The 22820-nt window shown below is 37.4% G+C and overlaps 1 protein-coding gene across 3 annotated transcripts in view; it reads left to right on the top strand.

Annotated features, from left to right (window-relative positions):
• NAA35 (N(alpha)-acetyltransferase 35, NatC auxiliary subunit) overlaps positions 1-22820 on the top strand; it is a 101179-nt gene that overhangs the window by 4586 nt on the left and 73773 nt on the right. For all 3 annotated transcript variants that reach the window (XM_021064637.1, XM_021064639.1, XM_021064640.1), the window contains exons 3-6: positions 8570-8603; positions 13881-13995; positions 14782-14856; positions 17025-17192. In XM_021064637.1, the coding sequence (XP_020920296.1) occupies positions 8570-8603; positions 13881-13995; positions 14782-14856; positions 17025-17192 (392 nt within the window). The remainder of the gene's footprint in view (positions 1-8569; positions 8604-13880; positions 13996-14781; positions 14857-17024; positions 17193-22820) is intronic.

Raw genomic sequence — 22820 nt, 5'->3', positions numbered from 1 at the left:
TATTTTTAGTGGTGGGGCATGAGTGGAGTTGGGAGGACTGATAATTGTGGATCACTTTTTCTCCACCAGGGGTGATTTTGCCCCTCAAGGGACATTTGCCAGTGTCTTGAGACATGTTTGGTTGTTGCAGTTGGGGGTCAGGGATTTGTTCCTGGTGCTTGGTAGGTACACATCAAGAATGCTGGTAGTCATTCCATGCGCGGGATAGCCACCACGAAAAATAATTTTTCTGCCCCAAATACTAGTACTGCTACTTAGATCACTACATTTAGATTACTTTCAAGAATGTTCAGCTATCATTTAAACTTTCTGACTTTGGATTCTTTACAGAAGGGCCATGTGAGTATTGGATATCATAACACCTCTAACAACTAGCATTAAAGCAAGCAGTAAGAAGGGAATGGGGCCTTCCTTGCTCTTTTCGAGGGCTCGTCTGCATTGTTAAATGCATCTTACCAGGTGTCCCGTTTAATTTTGTATTGTGTACGTTAGGAGCTTTGGTCAGTAGAAAAAGGTATCCTTAGAGTCCCCTGGTGGCACAGTGGGTTAAAGATTTGGCATTGTCACTGCTGTGGCTTGGGTTGCTGCAGGAAGGCGGGTTTGATCTCTGGCTTGGGAACTTCCACATGCCACAAGCAAAAAGAGGGGGGGGAAAAGAAAGGAAAACCTGAGCATCATTTTTTTTAAAAAAAAAAAGAAAAAGTGTCCTCGGAAGTCACCACTTTTCCCGTTAGCGGGTTATTTTAGTAATCACGATTCTAGATAGCATCCTTTTATTGCTATTTCTTGATTCCCCCCACTCCCATTTGGGCATTGTCTGTGGACTTCCCCCATATGGGAAGTTACAGCTACGTAATATTACTCATAGCTGAGCCAAAGAGTAAAACTGTTGTTGCTTTTCCCTTCTTTTACAGTTGTGTTCTACACAAAAAATTCTTAAAGACTATGTACTTACCATTAATTCTACCTTACACCCTTCATCAGTCTAAATCTTAAGATTTTAAGATACATCAGATACCCTGTTGTTTTTATCTTCGTAAGGAAATTTCTTCTCAAGTCTCTTACTTTGCTTCAGTCTGGACTTCTTGGAGATCTTCCTTCATCCTCAGCCTGGGGTTTCCTACTTTTCTCCTTTGCTTCAATTGGACATTTATTATTTTCCTGAGTAAAGTGCACAGGAGATGCATGTTTTGGAGTTTCCAGATGTCTGACAGTGTCTTTATTCTGTCCTCCCACTTTATTGGTAATACATCTGGGTAATAATTTTGAGGACATTGCTCAAATGTCTGATGACATTCTGATTACTGAGCTTTCACATGTAATTTTTTAGAATCTTCTCTTTGTTCCCCATGTCTAGAACTTTCACAGTGGTTTGCTTTGTTGATGACTCTGAATCCCTTTCACTTTAGTCTTTCAGTGCTGGGGGAGCTTTCTTGAATTACTCTATTTACTCCTTGTTTTTTCTGTATGCACATTTTGGAGTGTTTGCTTTCTGGATATTGAAACTTCTAGGCTGATCCTCTTTTTTTTTTCTTCTTTTTTTTTTTTTCATTTAAATGTGGAATCTGAAAAAAGAAAAAAAGAAAAAGATATAAATGAACTTATTTACAAAACAGAAAGATTCACAGACCTCGAAAACAACTGTACGGTCACCAGGAGTTCCCGTTGTGGCTCAGTAGCTAACGAATCTTTGACTGAAATCACTTCAGTATGGTGATCTGTGGGTCCATCCATTCTGCTGCAAACAGCATTATTTCATTCTTTTTATGGCTGAATAATATTCCATTGTATCCATTCCATTCTTTATCCATTCCTCTGTCAATAGACATTTCGCTTACTTCCATGTCTTGGCTGTTAAATAGTGCTCCAGTGAACATGTATCTTTTCAAATTACGGTTTTTCTCTGGGTATATGCCCAGGAGTTGGATTGCTGGATCATATGGTAGTTCTATTTTTGGTTTTTTTGAGGAACCTCCATGCTGTTTTCCCTAGTGGTCGTACCAACTTATATTCCTACTGATGGTGTAAGAGGGTTCCTTTTTCTCTGCACCCTTCCAGCATTTATTGTTTGTAAATTTTTTTTGTGATGGCCATTCTGACTGGTGTGAGATGATACCTCACTGTAGTTTTGATTTGCATTTCTCTAATAATTAGTGAAGTTGAGCATCTTTTCATGTGTTTTTTTGGCTTCTTTGGATAAATATCTATTTAGATCTTTTGCCCATTTTTTGATTGGGTTGTTTGGTTTTTGTTTTGTTTTTTTTTTTTTGTCTTTTTGCCATTTTCTTGGGCTGCTCCCATGGCATATGGAGGTTCCCAGGCTAGGGGTCGAATCGGAGCTGTAGCCACCGGCCTACACCAGAGCCACAGCAGCGGGGGATCCAAGGCTCGTCTGTGACCCACACCACAGCTCACGGCAACGCCGGATCCCCAACCCACTGAGCAAGGCCAGGGATCAAACCCGCAATTTCATGGTTCCTAGTCGGATTCCTCAACCATTGAGCCACGACAGGAACTCCTGTTTTGTTTTGTTTTTTTTTTATATTGAGCTATATGAGTTCTTTGTATATTTTGGAGATTAATCCTTTGTTGGTTGCTTCATTTGCAAATATTTTCTCCCATTCTGTGGGTTGTCTTTTCATTTTGTTAATGGTTTCCTTTGCTGTGCAAAAGCTTTTAGGCTTAATTAGGTCCTATTTGTTTATTTTTTGTATTTATTTTCCTTACTCTAGGAGGTGGATCTGAAAAGATAACTGCTGCAGTTTATGTCAAAGAGTGTCCTATGTTTTCCTGTAACAGTTTTATGGTATCTGGTCTTATATTTAGGTCTTTAATCCATTTTGAGTTATTTTTGTATATGGTGTTAGAGAGTGTTCTAATTTCATTCTTTTATATGTAGCTGTCCAGTTTTCCCAGCACCACGTATTGAAGAGAATGTCTTTCCTCCTCTGTATATTCTTGCCTCCTTTGTTGTAGATGAGTTGACTGTAGGTGCATTTATTTCTGGGCCTTCTGTGCTGTTCCATTGATTTATATTTCTGCTTTTTTGTGTCTGCCCGTACCATACTATTTTGATGACTAGCTTTGTAGTATAGTCTGAAGTCAGGCAGCCTGATTCCTCTAGCTCTGTTTTTCTTTTTCAGGATTCGGAAGATCTGAATTTTCAAGCAGGACTTCTCTGCTCTGAATGTCTGTCAGGCCATCTGACTTGGCCTTTGTGTTGGAGAACCTTTGCTGTCAGTTATTTAGCTCCTTCCTCTTGGAAAGATTGTAATCTGTAGAGAATATTTGTCTAATCTTCTGCTTGAGATTGAGGATTTGGCTGTGTGCCTATGCTTTACCAGTTAACTGGGGGAACAGGGCTGGAATTTTCATATATTCACTTACGGCCCTCTCTTTCCATTACTGAATCTTAGCCTTCAAATAACCTATCCCTGAAGATTGTTTTGTTTACTCTCTTCAAAGAAAGTCTTCAGTTTTATCCAGGATGAGGGAGGGGTAGTTGTCCTTCGCTGTACATTAGGCCCGGGCTCTGGGCTGTCTTATGGCTCAATCCAACATCTGTATCCACACTTTCGGTGGTTAGGCGGTAAATCACATTGGATTTGGCTTTCTCCACTGCTGGTTTTATTTTTCTTGAGTATGCTAAGAAACTACTTGTCTTTCTGTTTCCAAGTTTCCTTAATTTTGTAGTAGTATTTCTGCACCTGTTCTTTTCCTCTTCCTTTAGGTCCATAGCTTTCTTTTTAAAAAAGAAAAAATTTCCTTTAATAGTTTAAATAAGATATCAGGAGAGAATTAAAGGTTGTTGAAGAAGTTCCCTTGCAGTACAGCAGGTTAAGATCTGGTGTTGCTTCAGCTGAAGCTTAGGTAGCAACTGGGGCACAAGTTTGATCCCTGGCCTGGGAATTTCCACATGCCAAAGGTGTAGCCAAAAAAAAAAAAAAAAAAAGGTAGTTGTGTGTCTTCAATTGGCCACCTTTACACAGGGTTTGACTTAAACTTATCGATTTAAATATCACTCTACAGTGGTATTGCATTTCAGCTATATGGTAGCGTTAGTAGGGCTCTCATAGGGACCCCAGCAGAGAACTTAAGCATCATTTATGATGTTATATGTAAAATTCTATTCAAAGATCTGTAATACCAGTTTACAAATGATCTTCTTATAAGATGGCAAAATGTGCTTTTATTGTCAAATAGTTGCATGTTTTTCTCATCCTTTTGAATTACTTTTCTTCAGGAGAATCATCATAGGCTTCAGATGCTTAGCACTGCTGCACATCCAATTTCTAGCCAGAAGTTATGGTTCAGTGTTCATTTCCAAGGCAAAAGGAAGGATGTCCTCAGATGTCATGAAATTTTCTGTTCCACAAAATTAAGTTAAATTTTCTCACAACAGATCCATTTTTGCATTATGAGAGTAAGGATAGAATAAAAAAGCAATTTATTGTTAAAAAAAAATGGAAATCATCAACTTTTCCTGGTATCTAATTTTTTCCTTTGCTCTGAGTGGACTAAGCTGTATGTATGCTTTGTACCTACTTAAGGCTTTAACTTAAGAATTAAAGTAACTTTGTTTTTATCATTGTGTTAAGATAGTTCAGTGGTTTGGTGTAGTCTGTGATTCCTAGGATCTCCAATACCATTTTGTGAAGTATACAAGGTCAAAGCTATTTTCATGGTACTAATAAGACATTACTTTGTTTTTTTGACTTTTTTATTAGTAGTGACTTTGTTTTTTTGACTTTTTTATTAGTGTAGAGTGGAATTTTTCAGAGACTACATGATGTTTGATGACATCATTGCTGTGACTGCTAATTATAAATGTAAAACATCCTGCTCATTAAATTTTGGGGGAAATGCTGCCCAGTTGGATAAGACTCAAATTACTCATGTGTATAGTGCTCTACGAGCTCATGATTCTCTGTCCTTTTACTGATCATGCAATGAGTGTGCTTGTCCTCTGCTTAAAGATTTTAAAGTTTACTGCCTATAATTTACTAGTGAGTGATCTTATTACCGGAGTTCTCAGGAATTCTACAGAGTCATCTACTACAACCTTTCATTTTACAGATGAGGAAATCAGGGCCCAGAGTGATGGACTTGCTTCTACGTCTGTGGGGTGTTTTTATTTTTAAGTTCAATGAAGCTATTTGGTATCAATTTACCCTAAGTATATGATAAATTATTACAGCAGTTCTCAAATTTTTTGTCTCAGGACCCCATTATACTCTTACAAATATGCTCTTTTTCTTTTAAAAAGTATGTGTGTGTTATGTGTTTGTGTGTTATATGTATTTTGAAATTTATTGTATTAGAACTTAAAACAAATTTTTAAAATACTTATTCATTTGAAAATGATAACTCATTGCATGTTAACATTTTTAAAATTAATATTGTGCTTTCTAGGACAAAAAAGAACTTTGAACAATAGCATTGTTTTATACTTTTGAAAGTCTCTTTAATGTTAGCATATAATGGAGGGTACCTGAATTCTGTATCTGCTTCTGTATTCAGTCTGTTGCTGTGTATTGTTTTGGTAGCAGTATGTGAAGTAAATCTGGCCTCACCAAATACGTAGTTAAAAGATAGAGCCACCTTGGAATTCCTGTTGTGGCTCAGCAGTTAACTAATCTGACTACCATGAGGACGTAGGTTTGATCTCTGGCCTTGCTTAGTGGGTTAAGGATCCAGCGTTGCTGTGAGTTGTGGTGTAGGTTGCAGGTGCGGCTTGGATCTGGTGTTGCTGTGGCGTAGGCTGGTGGCTACAGCTTTGCTTCAACCCCTAGCCTGGGAATCTCCATATGCTGCATGTGCAGCTCTAAAAAGCAAAAAAAGAGAGAGAGAGGGGAACCTTTTCAGATGATTGTGGATATTCTTTGTTACTACAAACTTGACAGTTGGTAGTTTCTTGAAGATTATTTTGCAGTGTGGAATCTGAAAATATATCAGTGCACTTTTCATGCTTTGCTATAGTAAAATATATTGGTCTGTCTGGAACTTTGAATGGGTCTTTTTCCATGCCTAATTTTATAATATATTACCATTCACAAAATATTGCTTCAGTGAGTTAAGCCCATCTTCCAAATGTTCACATGTGTTATTTTACAGTATTAAAAAGTACATTTTTGGTGGGTTCCTGTTGTGGCTCAGCATAACAAACCCGACTAGTATCCTTGAGGATGAAGGTTCAATGCCTGGCCTCGCTCAGTGGTTTAAGAATCTGGCATTGCCGTGAGCTGTCATGCAGGTGGCAGATGCAGCTTGGATCTGGCATTGCTGTGGCTATGACATAGGTCGGCGGCTACAGCTCTGATACTTCCCTTAGCCTGGGAAGTTCCGTGTGCCACGGGTGGGGCCCTAAAAAGACAAAAATAAATAAATAAATAAATTTGTTAATATTACCACCAATATCATCAGGAAAGCCTTTTTTAAGTATTGGAAAACTCTCAGTGGCAGATACATGTTTTCCAAAATTCTGTTTGTTTTTTGTTTTTTTTTTTCCTTGAAAGCTCAAATTTTATCATGGGCAGTAAACATGTCAGCTATTAAAGCAATGAACTCATTTGTTTTCAAGAAAATGCCATATTCTCAAGTCTGAATAACTATAATGTGTCAGTTATTCTTTCAAGTAAAAATGGTGTTTAGTGATAATTGTGGAAGAGCTTTTCCTGGAGACATCCTCTTACTTTGGTATGCAATGGGAGTGTTTATGTATATACTTCCCATTTGTCAAATAGAATATTAAAAAATATGTACTCAAAGATTGAAATTTCTCTAGGCAAATCAAGGCCATCACTAGGATGAAGTAATTGAAGCACAAGGGTACACAGTGTAAGAAGATAATACCTGAAAGTGCCTCCTTAAAATTTGCATCCTACGTGCTTTACTTTTTAAATTTTTTGAAATTTTTTGTCTTTGTAGGGCCATACCCTTGGTGTATGGAGGTTCCCAGACTTGGGGTCTAATCTGAGCTGTAGCTGCCAGCCTACACAACACCAGATCCAAGCCACATCTTTGACCTACACCACAGCTCATGGCAACGCCAGATCCTTAACCTGCTGAGCAAGGCCAGGGATCGAACCTCTATCCTCAATGGATGCTAGTCAGATTTGTTTCCGCTGAGCCACAATGGGAGCTCCTGTGTGCCTTACTTGCACTTTGGTCCTGGACCTGAGATTAATAATTTTTATTGCTCCATCAGGGAATTCTTAAGTGAAAGTACCTGAAAGTAAAGGATACAGTGTTTAGCTTGGGACCATTATCTGGATTTGTGCTGAAGCTCTTTACACCATTGCTTTTGCATCATCTCTGTAAATGTCAGCACAGTGAAAACAACAAAGACTGTTTTAGTATTATTACCAAAATAATTTTAACATCACAGACTCCTGGTTTCCCAAGCCATCTTTGATAACTGCTGTGTGTTTTATTCTGCTTTATTACAATATTTTGATAAATGTTTTTCATTAATTTATCTGTTTTGGTACATGAAATTTTTAAAAAGGAATGTTGTTTAACTTATGATTAGCTAGGGGGATTAGTAAAATTCTGAAAAATGCTTTTTACCTCCCACAGGATTCGACCATCAGTATTTTAAAATGATAGAATAGTGGTTCCCACCTTCCTTGCACACTGAAGTCATCTGGAGTGCTTTAAAAATCACTGTATAGATCCCACTCCCAGAATTTAATTGGTTTGGGGTGCTATTTGGACATTGCAATTTTCAAAAACACCCCAGTTGATACTGATATACAGCCAAGGTTGAGAACTACTGCTTTATAAAGGGTGAACACTCTTTTGATCAGCTGTTTACTCAAGTGCTATCTACATTATTTAAATGAAATGTAATTAAAAATGATTTCTGACACTGTCTCTGGGACAAAAAGAGATTAGATTATGATGTCGAGTGGTTTAAAAACAATTCGATAAGTCACATAGAGTCCTATGAAAAAGTTTATTGCTTTTAGGGGCACATATAAACACGGGTTTATTTTCTTTTGTTTTTTTGCTTTTTTTTAATTTTTATTTTTTATTTTTTGTCTTTTTGCTATTTCTTGGGCCACTCCCACAGCATATGGAGGTTCCCAGGCTAGGGGTCGAATCAGAGCTGTAGCCACCAGCCTACGCCAGAGCCACAGCAACACGGGATCCGAGCCACGTCTGTAACCTACACCACAGCTCACGGCAATGCCGGATCCTTAACCCACTGAGCAAGGCCAGGGACTGAACCCGCAACCTCATGGTTCCTAGTCGGATATGTTAACCACTGCGCCACAACGTCGGGAACTCCTACTTTTGTTTTTTTAAGTGAGACTGATAAGTCTGATTGTGTTATCATGGCCTAGGATGGGTCACTTTTTAATTCTATAGTTAGTATTTAAATATTCACTGTATGTAAGGCATTATACTAGTAATTGAGTAGAAACAATGGTCATTTCTTAGAAAATGAAGTTTAAAGGACTGCACCTGCATTTTTCAGGTGTTAATACTGTTTCATTTTTTTCTTAGAATTAAAAATAAAACATAAATATGGTATTCAAAAGATTTTTCTCTTTGTTTCTTTTAGAGTTAAAGTTGGGAGAACTGCTTCATGATAAGCTGTAAGTATTTGTGTCCTTTAAAATAATTTAGTGTAATATTTCCATCTATTTTGTCTCATGTGCAGTAGTATTCCTTGAAATCTGAATAACTTCACATTTCAGACCTGTAAGAATAACACTAGTTATATAGTTTTAACCTTGGTGAACTGTTTTGAGGCAGCTGACCTTAGTTTTGATAGAAGGTGGTTGTATCTAATGAAACTGTGACGTAATGATCCTTTTCTTGAGGGTAGATGTACAGGATATAGAATTTCTTAAAGAAAAGGTATTGCTTGTATGTCATATTTGATAGGATGGTTGATGACCAAGAGATAGGTGACTAAATGCCTGGATGAAAGAAGGTGGAGAATCCCTAGAAAGGTAAAGTGGAAGGAATTGCTGGATGATATTTATACTCCTGTAGAGAGCCTCTGTTCCCATACTGCTATGGCCAAACTCAATTTTCAAGGTTGAAAATATGAAATTTCAAATTATTAAGTGGACAAGATTAAACATTTGATCAGGGAAGTAGAACTTGAAATTTGGTTCTCAGACTTTAGTGACTTCAGAATCATCTAAAAGGATTTTTAAAAAACAGATTGCTGGGCCCTACCCCTAGAGTTAACCCTATTTAGTAGGTCTAGTGTTGAGATCATAGAAGTTGCATTTCTTTCTTTTTCTTTAGGGCCTGACCCGTGTGGCATATGGAATGGAGGGCCCCAGGCTAGAGGTCGAATCAGAGCTGTAGCCACTTGGCTGTGTCACAGCCACAGCAGTATGGGATCTTAGCCACATCTGCGACCACACACCACACCCCACAGCTCATGGCAACATCGGATCCTTAACCCACTGGGATAGGCCAGGGATGGAACCTGCATCCTCATGGATACTAGTCAAATTTGTTTCCACTGAGCCACAGTAGGAACTCTAGGAGTTGCATTTCTAACAAGTTCCCAGGTGGGGTTGATGCTGCCGATCTAGGGGCCACACTTTGAGAACCACTGTAGATCATCATTTTGATGCCACAGGCGATTATAAGAAGGATATAGTAAAATCAAGCCACAAACTAAATGATACCTAAAGAATGTGGCATGAGCAAGATTTGAGAGGGAACTGCTAGGGGGACATAGCTCTCTTCATTTCCCCAAGATTTTAGACACTGACCCCAGGGATCGTGAGCAGCCTACCCTGGCTGTCTCTTAAAGTTGTATTCTTCTAATGTGTATCTTCTTTAGCTATCATTTCTTTTCTCCTTAGCATATATAGTCTTCTAGCCTACTGTGTCATGTACTTACCTTTATTGTCTGTTTCCTTCCACTAGAATGTAAGCCCATGAGGCAGGCAGATTTGTTTTGCTCCTCACTCATGTATCTCAAGTGCCTAGAACAGGGCCTAGCACATAGTAGGCACTCAGTATTTGTCAAATGAATAAAATAGCCAAGATTGCTATTATAATTTCTGTAGTAATTTTACAAAATAGACACATACCTCATTGATCTAGGGTTTTAATTGTGCCATTGTTAACTTTAATTGTTTTAACAAATTCAAGCATTAGAGATGAAACAAAACTTCCTATGACTCCTTCACCCAGTCTCTGTTCTTTGCCCTGAGATAATCATTATTACACGTCATCAGATTGTTACATGTCCTAGACCTATTAAAAAATACACTTACATACGTGAATAAAATCTCTAAAACGAGTTAATTGTAAGTGAAAATATTCAGTCCAGTGTTGAACTAGTATGTTGAACTACTAGGGGACTTGAGCATTTGCAGAGGTCCTTGGAACCAATCACCTGTGGATAGCTAGCGTTGACTGTATATATTGTTCTGCAAATTTCTTTCCCATTCAGTGTGTCGTGGAGATCTTTCCATATTAGTGTGTAATAGCTCCACTTGTTCACTTTAACAGTTGCTTTTTATTTTATAAAATTACTGTATGGGGGAGTTCCCGTCGTGGCACGGTGGTTAATGAATCCGACTAGGAACCATGAGGTTGCGGGTTCGATCCCTGCCCTTGCTCAGTGGGTTGACAATCCGGTGTTGCCGTGAGCTGTGGTGTAGGTTGCAGACGCGGCTCGGATCCTGCGTTGCTGTGGCTCTGGTGTAGGCCGGTGGCTACAGCTCCGATTCGACCCCTAGCCTGGGAACCTCCATGTGCCGTGGGAGCGGCCCAAGAAATAGCAAAAAAAAAAAAAAAAAAAAAATTACTGTATGGAGTTCCTGTGTGGTTCAGCAAAAACGAATCTGACTAGCGTCCCTGAGGACGCAGGTTTGTTCCCTGGCCTCACTCAGTGGATTAAGGATCCTCCGTTGCCATGAGTTGTGTAGGTCGAAGACATGGCTTGGATCTGGTGTTGCTGTGGCTATGGTGTAGGCCGGTGGCTACAGCTCCGATTTGACCCCTAGTCTGGGAATCTCCATGTGCTGCAGGTTGGATCCTTAAAAAAAAAAAAAAAAGGCAAAAACAAAACAATAAAATAAAGTGTGTCCTAATTTGTTCTACAGCATCTCTATGGATGGACATTCATATTGCAACATTTTCTGGTAACATGGGAGAATTGAAGAAATTTAATTTATACAAGCCTCTTTGTACATATACATGTGCAAATAGTTTTTGGGATAGAAGCCTAGAAATTAAGTGACTGGATCTTAATGGATTCAGCCAAATTTTCCTGACAAAAGTCTTTATCAGTATGCTTTCACACTAGTCATGGTATGAGAGTATGCTAATTTTTTCTTCTTAATTTTCTTATGCCCCAAAAACGCTTCATCATTTTGTTTTGCATTACTTGATTACATTTGAATTTGGGTAGCTTTTAACTTTTTTTTTTTTTTTTTTTTAATCTTTTTAGGGCTGCACCCTCAACATAAGGAAGTTCCCAGACCAGGGTCGAATCAGAGCTGTACCTGCCGGCCTACACCACAGCAGTGCAGGATCTGAGCCATGTCTGCAACCTACACCACAGCTCAGGGCAGCACAGGTTCTTAACCCATTGAGCAAGGCAAGGGATCGAACCCACTTTCTCATAGATACTAGTTGGTTTCGTTACTGCTGTGCCACAGTGGGAACTCCCAACATTTTTTCATTAATAATTTAATTTATATTTTTATCTTTTAGTTGTCCATTCATGTCCTCTGCCTATTTTTCTTTGGATTGTTTGCCTTTTACCTATTTTTATGAGTGACATATTCAGGATATTAACTTTTCCAAAATTGCCTATATTAAAAATACTACCTCAGATAATTGTCAGCATTTTGTTTGTTTGTTTGTTTGTTTTTGTCTCTTTGCTATTTCTTTGGGCTGCTCCCGCGGCATGTAGAGGTTCCCAGGCTAGGGGTTGAATTGGAGCTGTAGCCGCCAGCCTACGCCAGAGCCACAGCAACGCAGGATCCGAGCCGCGTCTGCAACCTACACCACAGCTCACGGCAACGCCGGATCGTTAACCCACTGAGCAAGGGCAGGGACCGAACCCGCAACCTCATGGTTCCTAGTCGGATTCGTTAACCACTGCGCCACAACGGGAACTCCCAATTGTCAGCATTTTAACTGACTGGTTTATTATCATTGTGTATACATTTTTCATATTTTACACAGTTGGAGTTAATCGACTTTTTTCTTTGTAGCTTTGTGAATTATTGAAGGGTTTTTGTTTGTTTGCTTGTTTTAGGTTTAGAACTTAAATCTGCCTAGGGTTTATTTTTTTTTAATTGTGTAAATCAAAGATTTTACTTTTTAAGGGTGGTTGGCCACTGTATCAATAGCATTTATTGACTAATCCACTTTTTCCACTGAGTTGAAATTCCACCTTTATCATACTTAATTCCTATAAAACATGGGTTTGGGTCATTTTCTCTTGATCTGTGTGTGCTAGGATGTTTTTAATTATAATAGCATTATAGTATCTTTGATATTTGGTGAATCCCTCTTATTTTATTGAAAAAATTATTTTCTATTTTTGCATATTTTCTCTTTTGGCTTGACAAGCTCTTTGAAAAATAACATTTGGGTTTTGATTTGCAGTGTTGCATCAGATTTATAAGAGAATTGTCTTTTGCTCACATTGTCAGAATATCTTAAATTGAAGCATTAAGAAGTTTGAGGGATTTCAGGAAAAGTGTCTCCTTAAAGCTCTTTTTGATGTCTTAACTGCTGCTTGTCTGAGAGAAATTATTTAGTATAACAAGGTAGATGTCTTTATTTTCCCGGTAACCTAATGGCTTAGACTAAGCAAAATAGGAAGTTAGTAGCTCGAAGGCCAATCAAACTTTCTTTTAGGCTCTTCTTTTTTACTATCTCAATTAAAGTTACACTAACCAGTCAGTCCACACGACATAACCATCTGCTTTTGTGGCTAGTGAGCCATAAATACCAGACCATCAGGATTTCTAGATGTGTTTTTCCTTACATAATTGCCAAAACTTTGGGTATTATAGACTGTAATGTGCCAGATTTTTAGACTTCCACGATGTAAATAAATGGAAAAAAATATGAAAGTTACATTTGATAATGATTCTAAGCATAACTAGAAGTTAGAGAAAATTACTTAAAGATGGCAAAATATAATCCACTGTAAATCAGTTAATCTTTTTTTCGAAAATCTTCCGATATATAGGAGTTCCCGTTGTGATGCAGCAGAAAGACTAGGAATCATGAGGTTGCAGGTTCAATTCCTGGCCTTGCTCAGAGGGTTAAGGATCTGGCGTTGCTGTGAGCTGTGGTGTAGGTCGCAGGTGCTACTGGATCTGGTGTTGTGGTGGCTGTGTCGTATTAGGCTGGCAGCAACAGCTCTGATTAGACCCCTCGCCTGGGAACTTCCATATGCTGCAGGTGTGGACCTAAAAAGACAAAAATAAATAAATAAATAAATAAATAAATAAATAAACTTCTACTGTGTAAACTTTCTGAAGGAAAACAAAAAAATTTAATTGTTTTCATCCCCCATGGTGCATGTAAAACAATTCGAGTGACAAATAAATGGAAGAATTTTTGTGTTAAAGGAAGATTATCTAATTGAAATAGGAGTGATATCAAGTTGGGAAGACTAATTACATAGAATAGGGTAGTTATTTAAAATACTGTAATTGGAATTCCCTGGTGACTCAGCAAATTAAGGATTCAGTGTTGTCACAGCTGTGGCGCAGGTTCGATCCCTGGCCCTGGATCTTCCATATGCCTTGGGCACAGCCAAAAAGAAAAAAATAAAATACTGTAATAATTTTTGTACCATTGTGGGAATCTAGGTAGGCTTACAGATTCACAGACAATTTATAGAGTCAGTTTTTTTTTACTTACAGATTTGGTCTTTTTGAAGCCATGTCTGCCATTGAAATGATGGATCCCAAGATGGATGCGGGCATGATTGGAAACCAGGTTAATCGAAAAGTTCTCAATTTTGAGCAAGCTATCAAGGTAGTCACCATTGTGCATTTTGTGTTTTCTTTTATAGTTTGTTGTTCATGTGTTAAAACATTTGATTAATAGTGGAAATTAAACTTAGTATTATTAAATGCATCTCAGGTATTTAAATAAGAGTTATCTGTGTCTATTGAAATTTTAATTGTTTATTGTCTTCCTTAAAATCTTCCTCCAGATTTGTGTGTGTGGTTTTTTTTTTGTTTTTTTTTTTTTTACTAATTTTTGAAGGCATTTGAGTATGTATTTGGATACCAGGCTAATTGGCCTAGGGATTAAATTTTTTGTATTAATATATTAAGTAAAATGCTTGTAGTGAACTAGAAATTTACTCAGAATTGATTTCAAAGTGCATTCGTAGTTGCCTTAGGGTTTAATTTTGCATATTTTATGAAGAAAGATTTGATAAGTCAAGGAGTGTAGCTAGTCAGTTTCTAAGAGAAATTTCTTTTAAATGATTATTTTCTTTGTAAATAGTTTTGATTAATTAAAAATCTTCCTATGTATTAAGCTTAAAACTAATTTGGACTGTTGTTGCTCATTTGACTTTTTATTTCCTTATAAAGACCTTTATTCTGTCCCAAATTAGACTTTGATTTTTCATATTGAAAACCTGTTAAGATATATTATTTTTAAGAGTACAGAGTTAATTTGGCATCTTAGTTTTTATCAGATGATGAGATAGAGTTTTCTTAGGATTGATATTTTTACATATGTACTGTACATAGTAACCATACATACACTTTTTAGAAACTTATATGTCATATTTCACTTTCTTTTTAGGATGGCACCATTAAAATTAAAGACCTCACTTTGCCTGAATTGATAGGGATAATGGATACGTGTTTTTGCTGTTTGGTAAGAGTTAAAAATAATACCATTGATTAATTTAAAAACTGTGACTTACGAATTTAAACTTAGAAGGGCATATACCAGCACTGAATATGAAATATGTGTAATACACGGCCTAGTAAAATGTACATAAGATTAGCAAACCAAGTTATGCTATAGGAAATAGCATTTTATCTTTATATTGGGGTGATTTTAGGTTCTCATTTTCTGAGTGAGAGGACATTGTCTTTCCAAAGAAGACAATGATATATAGCCATTACCCATAGTACCCTTTTTATTCTCAAGTTACCCAGGGCAGCAAATCTGCAATTAGAAGTTTCCATAAATAAGCATGAAATTGAACCAAAGAGAACTTTGAATTGGCTCTGGAGAAGTTTTTTCCCTAATCTAGGGTAAGTTGTAGTACACTGGCCATTTCCTACTTTGAAAAAAAATTTTTAATGATTTTTATATGTATGCTGGATAGGATGTCTCCCCTACACAATGTTGTTTAACTGTGGGAAAATTCTCGTTTGTACTGCCCCCCCCTTTTATCTTTTTAGGGCCACATCCATGGCATATGGAGATTCCCAGGCTAGGGGTCTAATCAGAGCTATAGCCGTTGGCCTACACCATAGCCACAGCAACACCAGATCCAAGCTATGTCTGTGACCTACACCACAGCTCACGGCAAGGCCAGATCCTTAACCCACTGAGCAAGGCCAGGGATTGAACCTGTGTCCTCATGGATACTAGTCAGATTCGTTTCCACTGAGCCACAATGGAACTCCCCTCCCTTTCCTTTAACTTTCTGACTGTCCCTTTCTTTTTTAAACTTGGTGTTAAATTGTCCTTAGGAATAATGTAAAATTTCTTTATTTGTTCATCCGGTAAATATTCAGTGGTTGCCAGTGTCTATGGAGTACTTCTGTTACGTTTTTGATGTGTGTATTTGTCACTTAGGTCTTACATCAGCTCTGTGAGATATCTGGTATCACTCTTAAATGTGTGCCTAGGATTCCATTGCTAGGAAGCGGCACAACCAGAATTCTGATCTTTCTTTACCCAAAGCTGTCTCTTTCCCTCAGAGAAAATGTTTTATTACTCTTTAGCAGTTTATATTCCTCATGGAATAGGGTAAAAGACAAGAAGGAAAATTTTTGTCAAAAGTTGAGGCTCTTGGAGTATGGACTTTAGTAGGCAGATGGTTTTAGTCTGGAAAGTCTTCTGCACGCTAGTAATACAAAATACACATCTTAATTAGAGCAGTTTTCATGTGCAGTTCTCATTTTGTAATGTAGTAGCATTTGTCTTGCTCTTGTGAAATTCTTGGACTTAATGTAAACCGTAACTTGACAAACGGGCAAATTATTTATGTTCTTTAATGCTGTTTCTCTATATGTAAGAGGAGAAAAATACCACCTTCCTCAGAGTATTGGAAAAAAATGATATAAGATACATGAAAATACCTACCATAGTACTTGAATATAATAATTACTCAGTTTTGGCTGCTATTCTAGCTTCTAGCACATAGTACTTGGCCCATAGTAGTCACTCAATAAAATAGTGTTGCATGATTATTTTTGTGTTTTAGAAAGATCCCTCTAGGGATATTGAAGTAGAAGTATGAGGCAGGAAAACAATTGCATAGTTTTTTGCAGTAATCCAAGTGATAGGATGCTTTTGACTGGATTTGTAGTAGTCAGGATGAAGAAAAAAGAGTTGAATGGCTAGGAACCTGGTTAATTCTGAAAGAATGCTTGCCATGTCCATACTTTCAGGTAATCAGATTTTTAATTCTTAAAATTTCAGTCGATAAAAGTGAATCATCAATGTCTTTTCTGACCTTTTTAACCTTTTTATTTTTTTGCTTTTTAGGGCTGAACCCACAGTATATGAAAGTTCCGAGGCTAGGGGTTGAATCCGAGCTGCAGCTGCCAGCCTGCACCACAGCCACAGCAATGCCTGATCCTTAACCCACCAAATGAGGCCAGGGATGGAACCTGCATCCTCATGGATCCTAGTTGGGTTCATTACCTCTGAGCCACAATGGAAACTCCCCTTTTAATCATCTTTTAAACTTAAGATCAATCATATTTATTTGGATTTGTAGCACTGTGGCTTTGACTTTTGCATCAGACTTTTCAGACTCTGTGTATTACTTTAAACATGTACATTCTTTTATGTCTTTATAGATAACATGGTTAGAAGGCCATTCCTTGGCACAGACAGTATTTACGTGCCTTTACATTCATAATCCAGACTTTATAGAAGATCCTGCCATGAAAGCTTTTGCTCTGGGAATCTTGAAAATCTGTGACATTGCGAGGGAAAAAGTAAATAAAGCTGCTGTTTTTGAAGAGGTAAGATTTTGTAATATAAGGACTCCTGAAGTGCCTTGACCACCTTATTCATGATGATGTATTTAAAGGATTATGTGGTACATATTTTTTGAATATAGATAAAAACAGTTTTTTAAAGTAATGCTATTGGAGTTTACAAATATTTTGGCCAAAGTAATCCAGTTCTCTCCAAGAAAGGGCCTTTATCTTGTATGTGTTCTTTCTGTCAGTACCATTGATTGAATATCCATTTATGTACAGAGGTACTTTGTTCTGGATGCTGTGGAAATTCACAAAGAAAATAGAAGAAATAGCCTCGTCCCTCCACTCTCTTATAAATTGTAACACAGGAGTTATAATACCTCAGTCTTTGGATAAGAGGTAGCTAAGGAAAACAAAGTTATGAAGAATAATTCATAGTATAAATGTTTTCTTCCACTCAATACTAAGAATTTCAACCTGATAAGTATTGTGCATTTTAGACATAGAAAGATTTTTTTCTTTTTATCATTAAAAAAAGATTTCAGATAGTGATACTTTAAGGGGAGATGAGATGGCATTTGAAATTATTAAGTGATTATTTTTATTTAATTCTTCTGTTTGTTGAAATTGTAAAGTTTCTTTTTACGCCATTACTGATCCGAAATAAATATCTTAGGCTCCAGCAATGGTTCAGTGTAAAGCTTTTCTAAATTTATTTTGTGTTATGAGAATAATCAAATACATGCCTAATGTGATTTCCACACTTGAATATGTAGCTCATGAGCTATTTAGGAAATACTCTGTACTTAGATACTCATTGGTTATTTAGCTACATGTTTGAATTGATATGTGGATCATTATGGAAAATCTTATCCATTTGGTTGGAATTTTTTAAAAGATGAGTTTGAGTTAATAATTGAGAAGAGACATACAAGTTATTTTAAGTACATTCTTGAAGTATACCTAAAAGGACATCAAAAATCAGTGGGTCAGAGAAAAGATTTATTTAACCAGTAGAACTGAAACAGTTGCTTAGCACTCTTGAAAATTAATTCATCGTTTTATATCTACCTTAGTTCGTTTGGGCTGCCACAACAGAATACTTTAGCCTGGGTGGCTTATCAACAATTTATTTCTCATAGTTCTGGAGGCTAAGAAGTCTTAGATCAAGGCAACAGCAGATTTGCTGCTTCACCTTTAAGTATATATTTTGAGGGGATACATTCAGTCCGTTTATTGCAATTAATTGATCTGTTTTAAGTCTTAATCTATAGGTTCCTCCTCGTTTTTTTTACTTTATTTTTTTTAAGCCTTACAACTTTTTGGTAAAGATCTCTGAGTTCTCCCAAAGGACCACTTCCAAATGCTATCACATTGAGCATTAGAACTTCACATATGAATTTGGGAAGTTGAGGGAAGTTAAAAACATTCAGTTTATAACATGATCAAAGTGAATTATAGATAGGTGAAATATTTTAAGTGTAAAAAGTTGTTAAAAAAATCAGAAGACAGCTTACAGAAATAAAACGACCCTTAAATATTTTAAGATGCTTAACCTTACTTTAGAAATGCAAATTGAAACTGTGAGATACCATTTTTTTTTTACCTGTTATTGGCAAAGATTAGAAATTTTTTATAGTATACCATGTTGATGAGGGTGGGAAAACAGGCACATGCCTGTGTGTGTGTATGTGAGAAAGAGAGGTGGGTAGTCATTGTTTTCCTCATTTTCATCTTTTTTTAAAAGTTTATTTGGAAATAATTTCAAAATAACAGCAGTTACAGTAACAGCACACAGAACACCCAGATTCGGCTGTTTTTAACCTGTTGTCCCATTTATTTTTTCACTTCTCTCCACGTATGTATATACATTTTTTTTTTCCTGAACCATTGGAAAATAAGTTGTGTACATTATGACCTTCCCCGAAACCCCTCAGTATGCATCTCATAAGAAAAGGGTCCTCATATACAATTACAGCACAGTTCTCAATCTCACTAATGTATAATACCAGTCCACTACCCATATTCCATTTCTGTCATTTGGCTCAATAATGTTCTTCTTGGTATTTTCCCCCTGCAGCATGCGATCCAGTCTAGGATCATGTCCTGTATTTAGTTGCCTAGCTCTTTAGTGTCCTTTAATCCTCAACAGTTCCTCAGCCCCATGACATTTAGTATTTTTAGAAATCACAGCTCTCTCCTACTTTGCCTTTTTTTTTTTTTTTTTTTTTTTTTTTAAGTAAGAATGTTCCTCACTTGGGGTTTGTCTGCTTTCCTCGTGATTAGATTTAGATTATGCAGTCCTGGCTGGAGTATGATGAGTAATTGTGTCCTTCTTTTGGTATCACATCTGAGATGTACCATGTCCATCTCCTTCTCAGTGGTGCTGTGATTTTTATCACTCCATCAAGGTGTTTTCTGATTACTATATGGTTACTGTTTTTAATCTTATAGACATATTAAGCAGTCTGTAGGGAAACACTTTAAGATCATATAAATATCCTGCTCATTAAAATTCCCCCCCACATAGTTGGTATCCATTGATAATACTTGCTTAGCTTAATCTTCGCTCTGTTAGCTACAAAAATGATGATTTTGAACTTGCATTCCGTCCATATATATTAGGACAGGATTCCAGTATAAGCAAGAGTCATACATTTTTGATAGAGGTATAAATTCATACAACTGTTTAAAAGAGCAGTTCGGTAATATCTGTAACAAAATTCATGTCTATTTTCAGCAGTTTCACTCTTAGGAATTTAGGCTACAATTATAATATTGTTTGTAGTAACTAAAGTCTGGAAATTATTTAATGTCCATCAATAAGAGGCTCATTAAATGACACTACACTTGTATAGCCAAATATTGTCCACCCTTTACGAAGGAAGAGATAGATTTACTTATGCAGGTAAGATTAGCTCTCCAAATTAATATAACTCAGGGGTAGAAAAGCATGCGTAGCTTGCTAACATTTTTGTTTTCTTTTTTTTCAAATGAGATAGGTTGTTAAATCTTATATAAGAAGATTACTAGGTTAATGAAGATCAGAATGTATATCTGTATTGCTGAAATTTTTGTTATGTGCCTGTATTACCTCCTTTTTAAATAAAAAAATTTTTATGATAGAAGTAATTGCAGTCAAAATTCTGCATGTTCTCAGGGTAAAGGACTTACTAATGGGTGGAGTCCTAAAGGAGAGGACTTACTAATGGGTGGAATCCTAAAGGGAAAAAAAATGGACAATAAATTAAGTAGCCTGTTCATGGAAGAAGGTTATCAAATGGCTGTAACGTTTTAAAAATTTAGGCTCAGCGAGTTCCTTTTGTGGCTCAGCAGGTTATGAACCCGGCTAGTATCCATGAGGATGCAGATTCAATCCCTGGCCTCACTCAGGGGGTTAAGAATTCAGTGTTTTGATGAGCTGTGGTGTAGGCCAGCAGCTGTAGCTCCAACTCAACCTCTAGGTTGGAAATCTGCACCTCCCCCGCAAAAAAATAAAATAAAACAAAATTTAGGCTCAGTGTAATCCAAGAAAAACAAAATAATTAGTTTTCATCTACAAATTTTTTTAAAGAGAATATTCAGTGTCGTTAAGGATGCAGTATAAGATGGCACTTTGGTTTTTTGCTAGTGGGCGTATGCATTAGCACAGCTGTTTTGGAAAACAGTTTAGTGGTCCATATATCAGGAATCTTAACATGTTGATAACCATTTTTTTTTTTTTTTTTTTTTTTTTTTTGTCTTTTTGCTATTTCTTTGGGCCACTCCCGCGTCATATGGAGGTTCCCAGGCTAGGGGTCGAATTGGAGCTGCAGCCACTGGCCTACGCCAGAGCCACAGCAACGCAGGATCCGAGCCGCGTCTGCAACCTACACCACAGCTCACGGCAACGCCAGATCGTTAACCCACTGAGCAAGGGCAGGGACTGAACCCCCAACCTTATGGTTCTTAGTCAGATTCATTAACCACTGCGCCACGATGGGAACTCCTGATAACCATTTTAACTAGTTAGTTAACCTCTAAAATTCAGCCTTAAAGAAATTATTAGATGTGGACACTTTATACCCAAATACATTAGAGTAAAGGTCTGAATGAATAGAAGCACTCTTCCCACTTACCTGCATAGTGGCCTCTATTTTGCTGCCTTTCTTCTTTTTTTTTTTTTTTTTTTTGCTATTTCTTGAGCCGCTCCCGTGGCATATGGAAGTTCCCAGGCTAGGGGTCAAATTGGAGCTGCAGCTGCCAAACCTACGCCAGAACCACAGCAACGCGGGATCCGAGCCGTGTCTGCAACCTACACCACAGCTCACGGCCACGCCAGATCGTTAACCCACTGAGCAAGGCCAGGGACTGAACCCGCAACCTCGTGGTTCCTAGTCGGATTCGTTAACCACTGCACCACGAAGGGAACTCCATGCCTTTCTATTATGTAGATAAACTTTCTGTCCTCCTATATAAAGGTGACCCCTTCTGCTTTTGCATAAGATCCCCTATTCTGTTTTACATTTGAAGATACTGCTCTAGCAATTCTCACCTCGGTCCCTTGCATAATGAGTTTGTTGCTCTACTGGATCATTCCCATCACCATACCAACATGCTTTACTTATGTTCCTCTGTGTTATAAATCCCATTTCATGGCACAACCTTGTGCTTTAGCTTCTGCCCTAGATCGCAGTTCTTCTTTACAGTCAGTATCCTAAGAGGTATCCATACCCACTGTCTCTGGTTCCCTCCTCTTTTCTTTGTTAATCTACTCTACTCAGACTTTGAATGTGTAGGTTCCACAAACTTAACGTTTGTCAGAGACCCAGTGGTTAATGTTTGGTCCTAAACTTGATCTTTAAGAAGATTTCGACATAGTTGATCACTCCATCTTTGAGACAGATTATTTTCTTGGCTTTTGATAATGTGCTTTATACTGGTTTCGCACCTAATCGATTGCTCTAGTTTGTCATCTCATTCTTTAAACTGGTATCCAGTAGGAATATAATATAATCCACATGCATAATTTAAATTGTTCTAGTGGCCATGGGGGAAATTAATTTTAGTGACATTTTATTTATTTAGCACAATGTATCAAAAATAATATTTCAGTATATAATCAATATGGAGTAAACCAACACATAGTATTAGCCCAGTCTGTTTTTCATATAGTATTACTACCCACTTCTGTGTAAAGGTGGGCAAGACACTAATGGTAGCATATTCTCTGCCTACCACTTAGACTTTAGAAATGGGGGAAGACGTTGTGGCTCAGTGGTTAACGAATCCAGCTAGGAACCATGAGGTTGCAGGTTCGATCCCTGGCCTCGATCAGTGGGTTAAGGATCCAGCGTTGCCGTGAGCTGTGGTGTAGGTTGCAGATTCGACTTGGGTCCCGCATTGCTGTGGCTGTGGCGTAGGCTGGCGGCTGCAGTGCTGATTAGACCCCTAGCCAGGGAACCTCCATATGCTGCAGGGGCGGCCCTCGAAAAGACAAAAGAAAGAAATGGGGGAAGAGACAAACAATTTACAAAACAGGAAATGCACATGGCTTACAAAATTATGGGAAAAGAATTTTTAAACAACACACTAGTAATTCAAAAATGTATATTAAAACCAGATGTATATATTTTTTTGTCCTTTGAAAGTATAAATTTGAGACAACCTGAAACTTGTCGCAGAACA

The sequence above is a fragment of the Sus scrofa genome, chromosome 10 (genome assembly GCF_000003025.6).
Source record: "Sus scrofa isolate TJ Tabasco breed Duroc chromosome 10, Sscrofa11.1, whole genome shotgun sequence".
In the NCBI taxonomy this organism is placed as follows: Eukaryota; Metazoa; Chordata; class Mammalia; order Artiodactyla; family Suidae; genus Sus; species Sus scrofa.
This window is presented reverse-complemented; position numbering and strand designations above follow the sequence as displayed.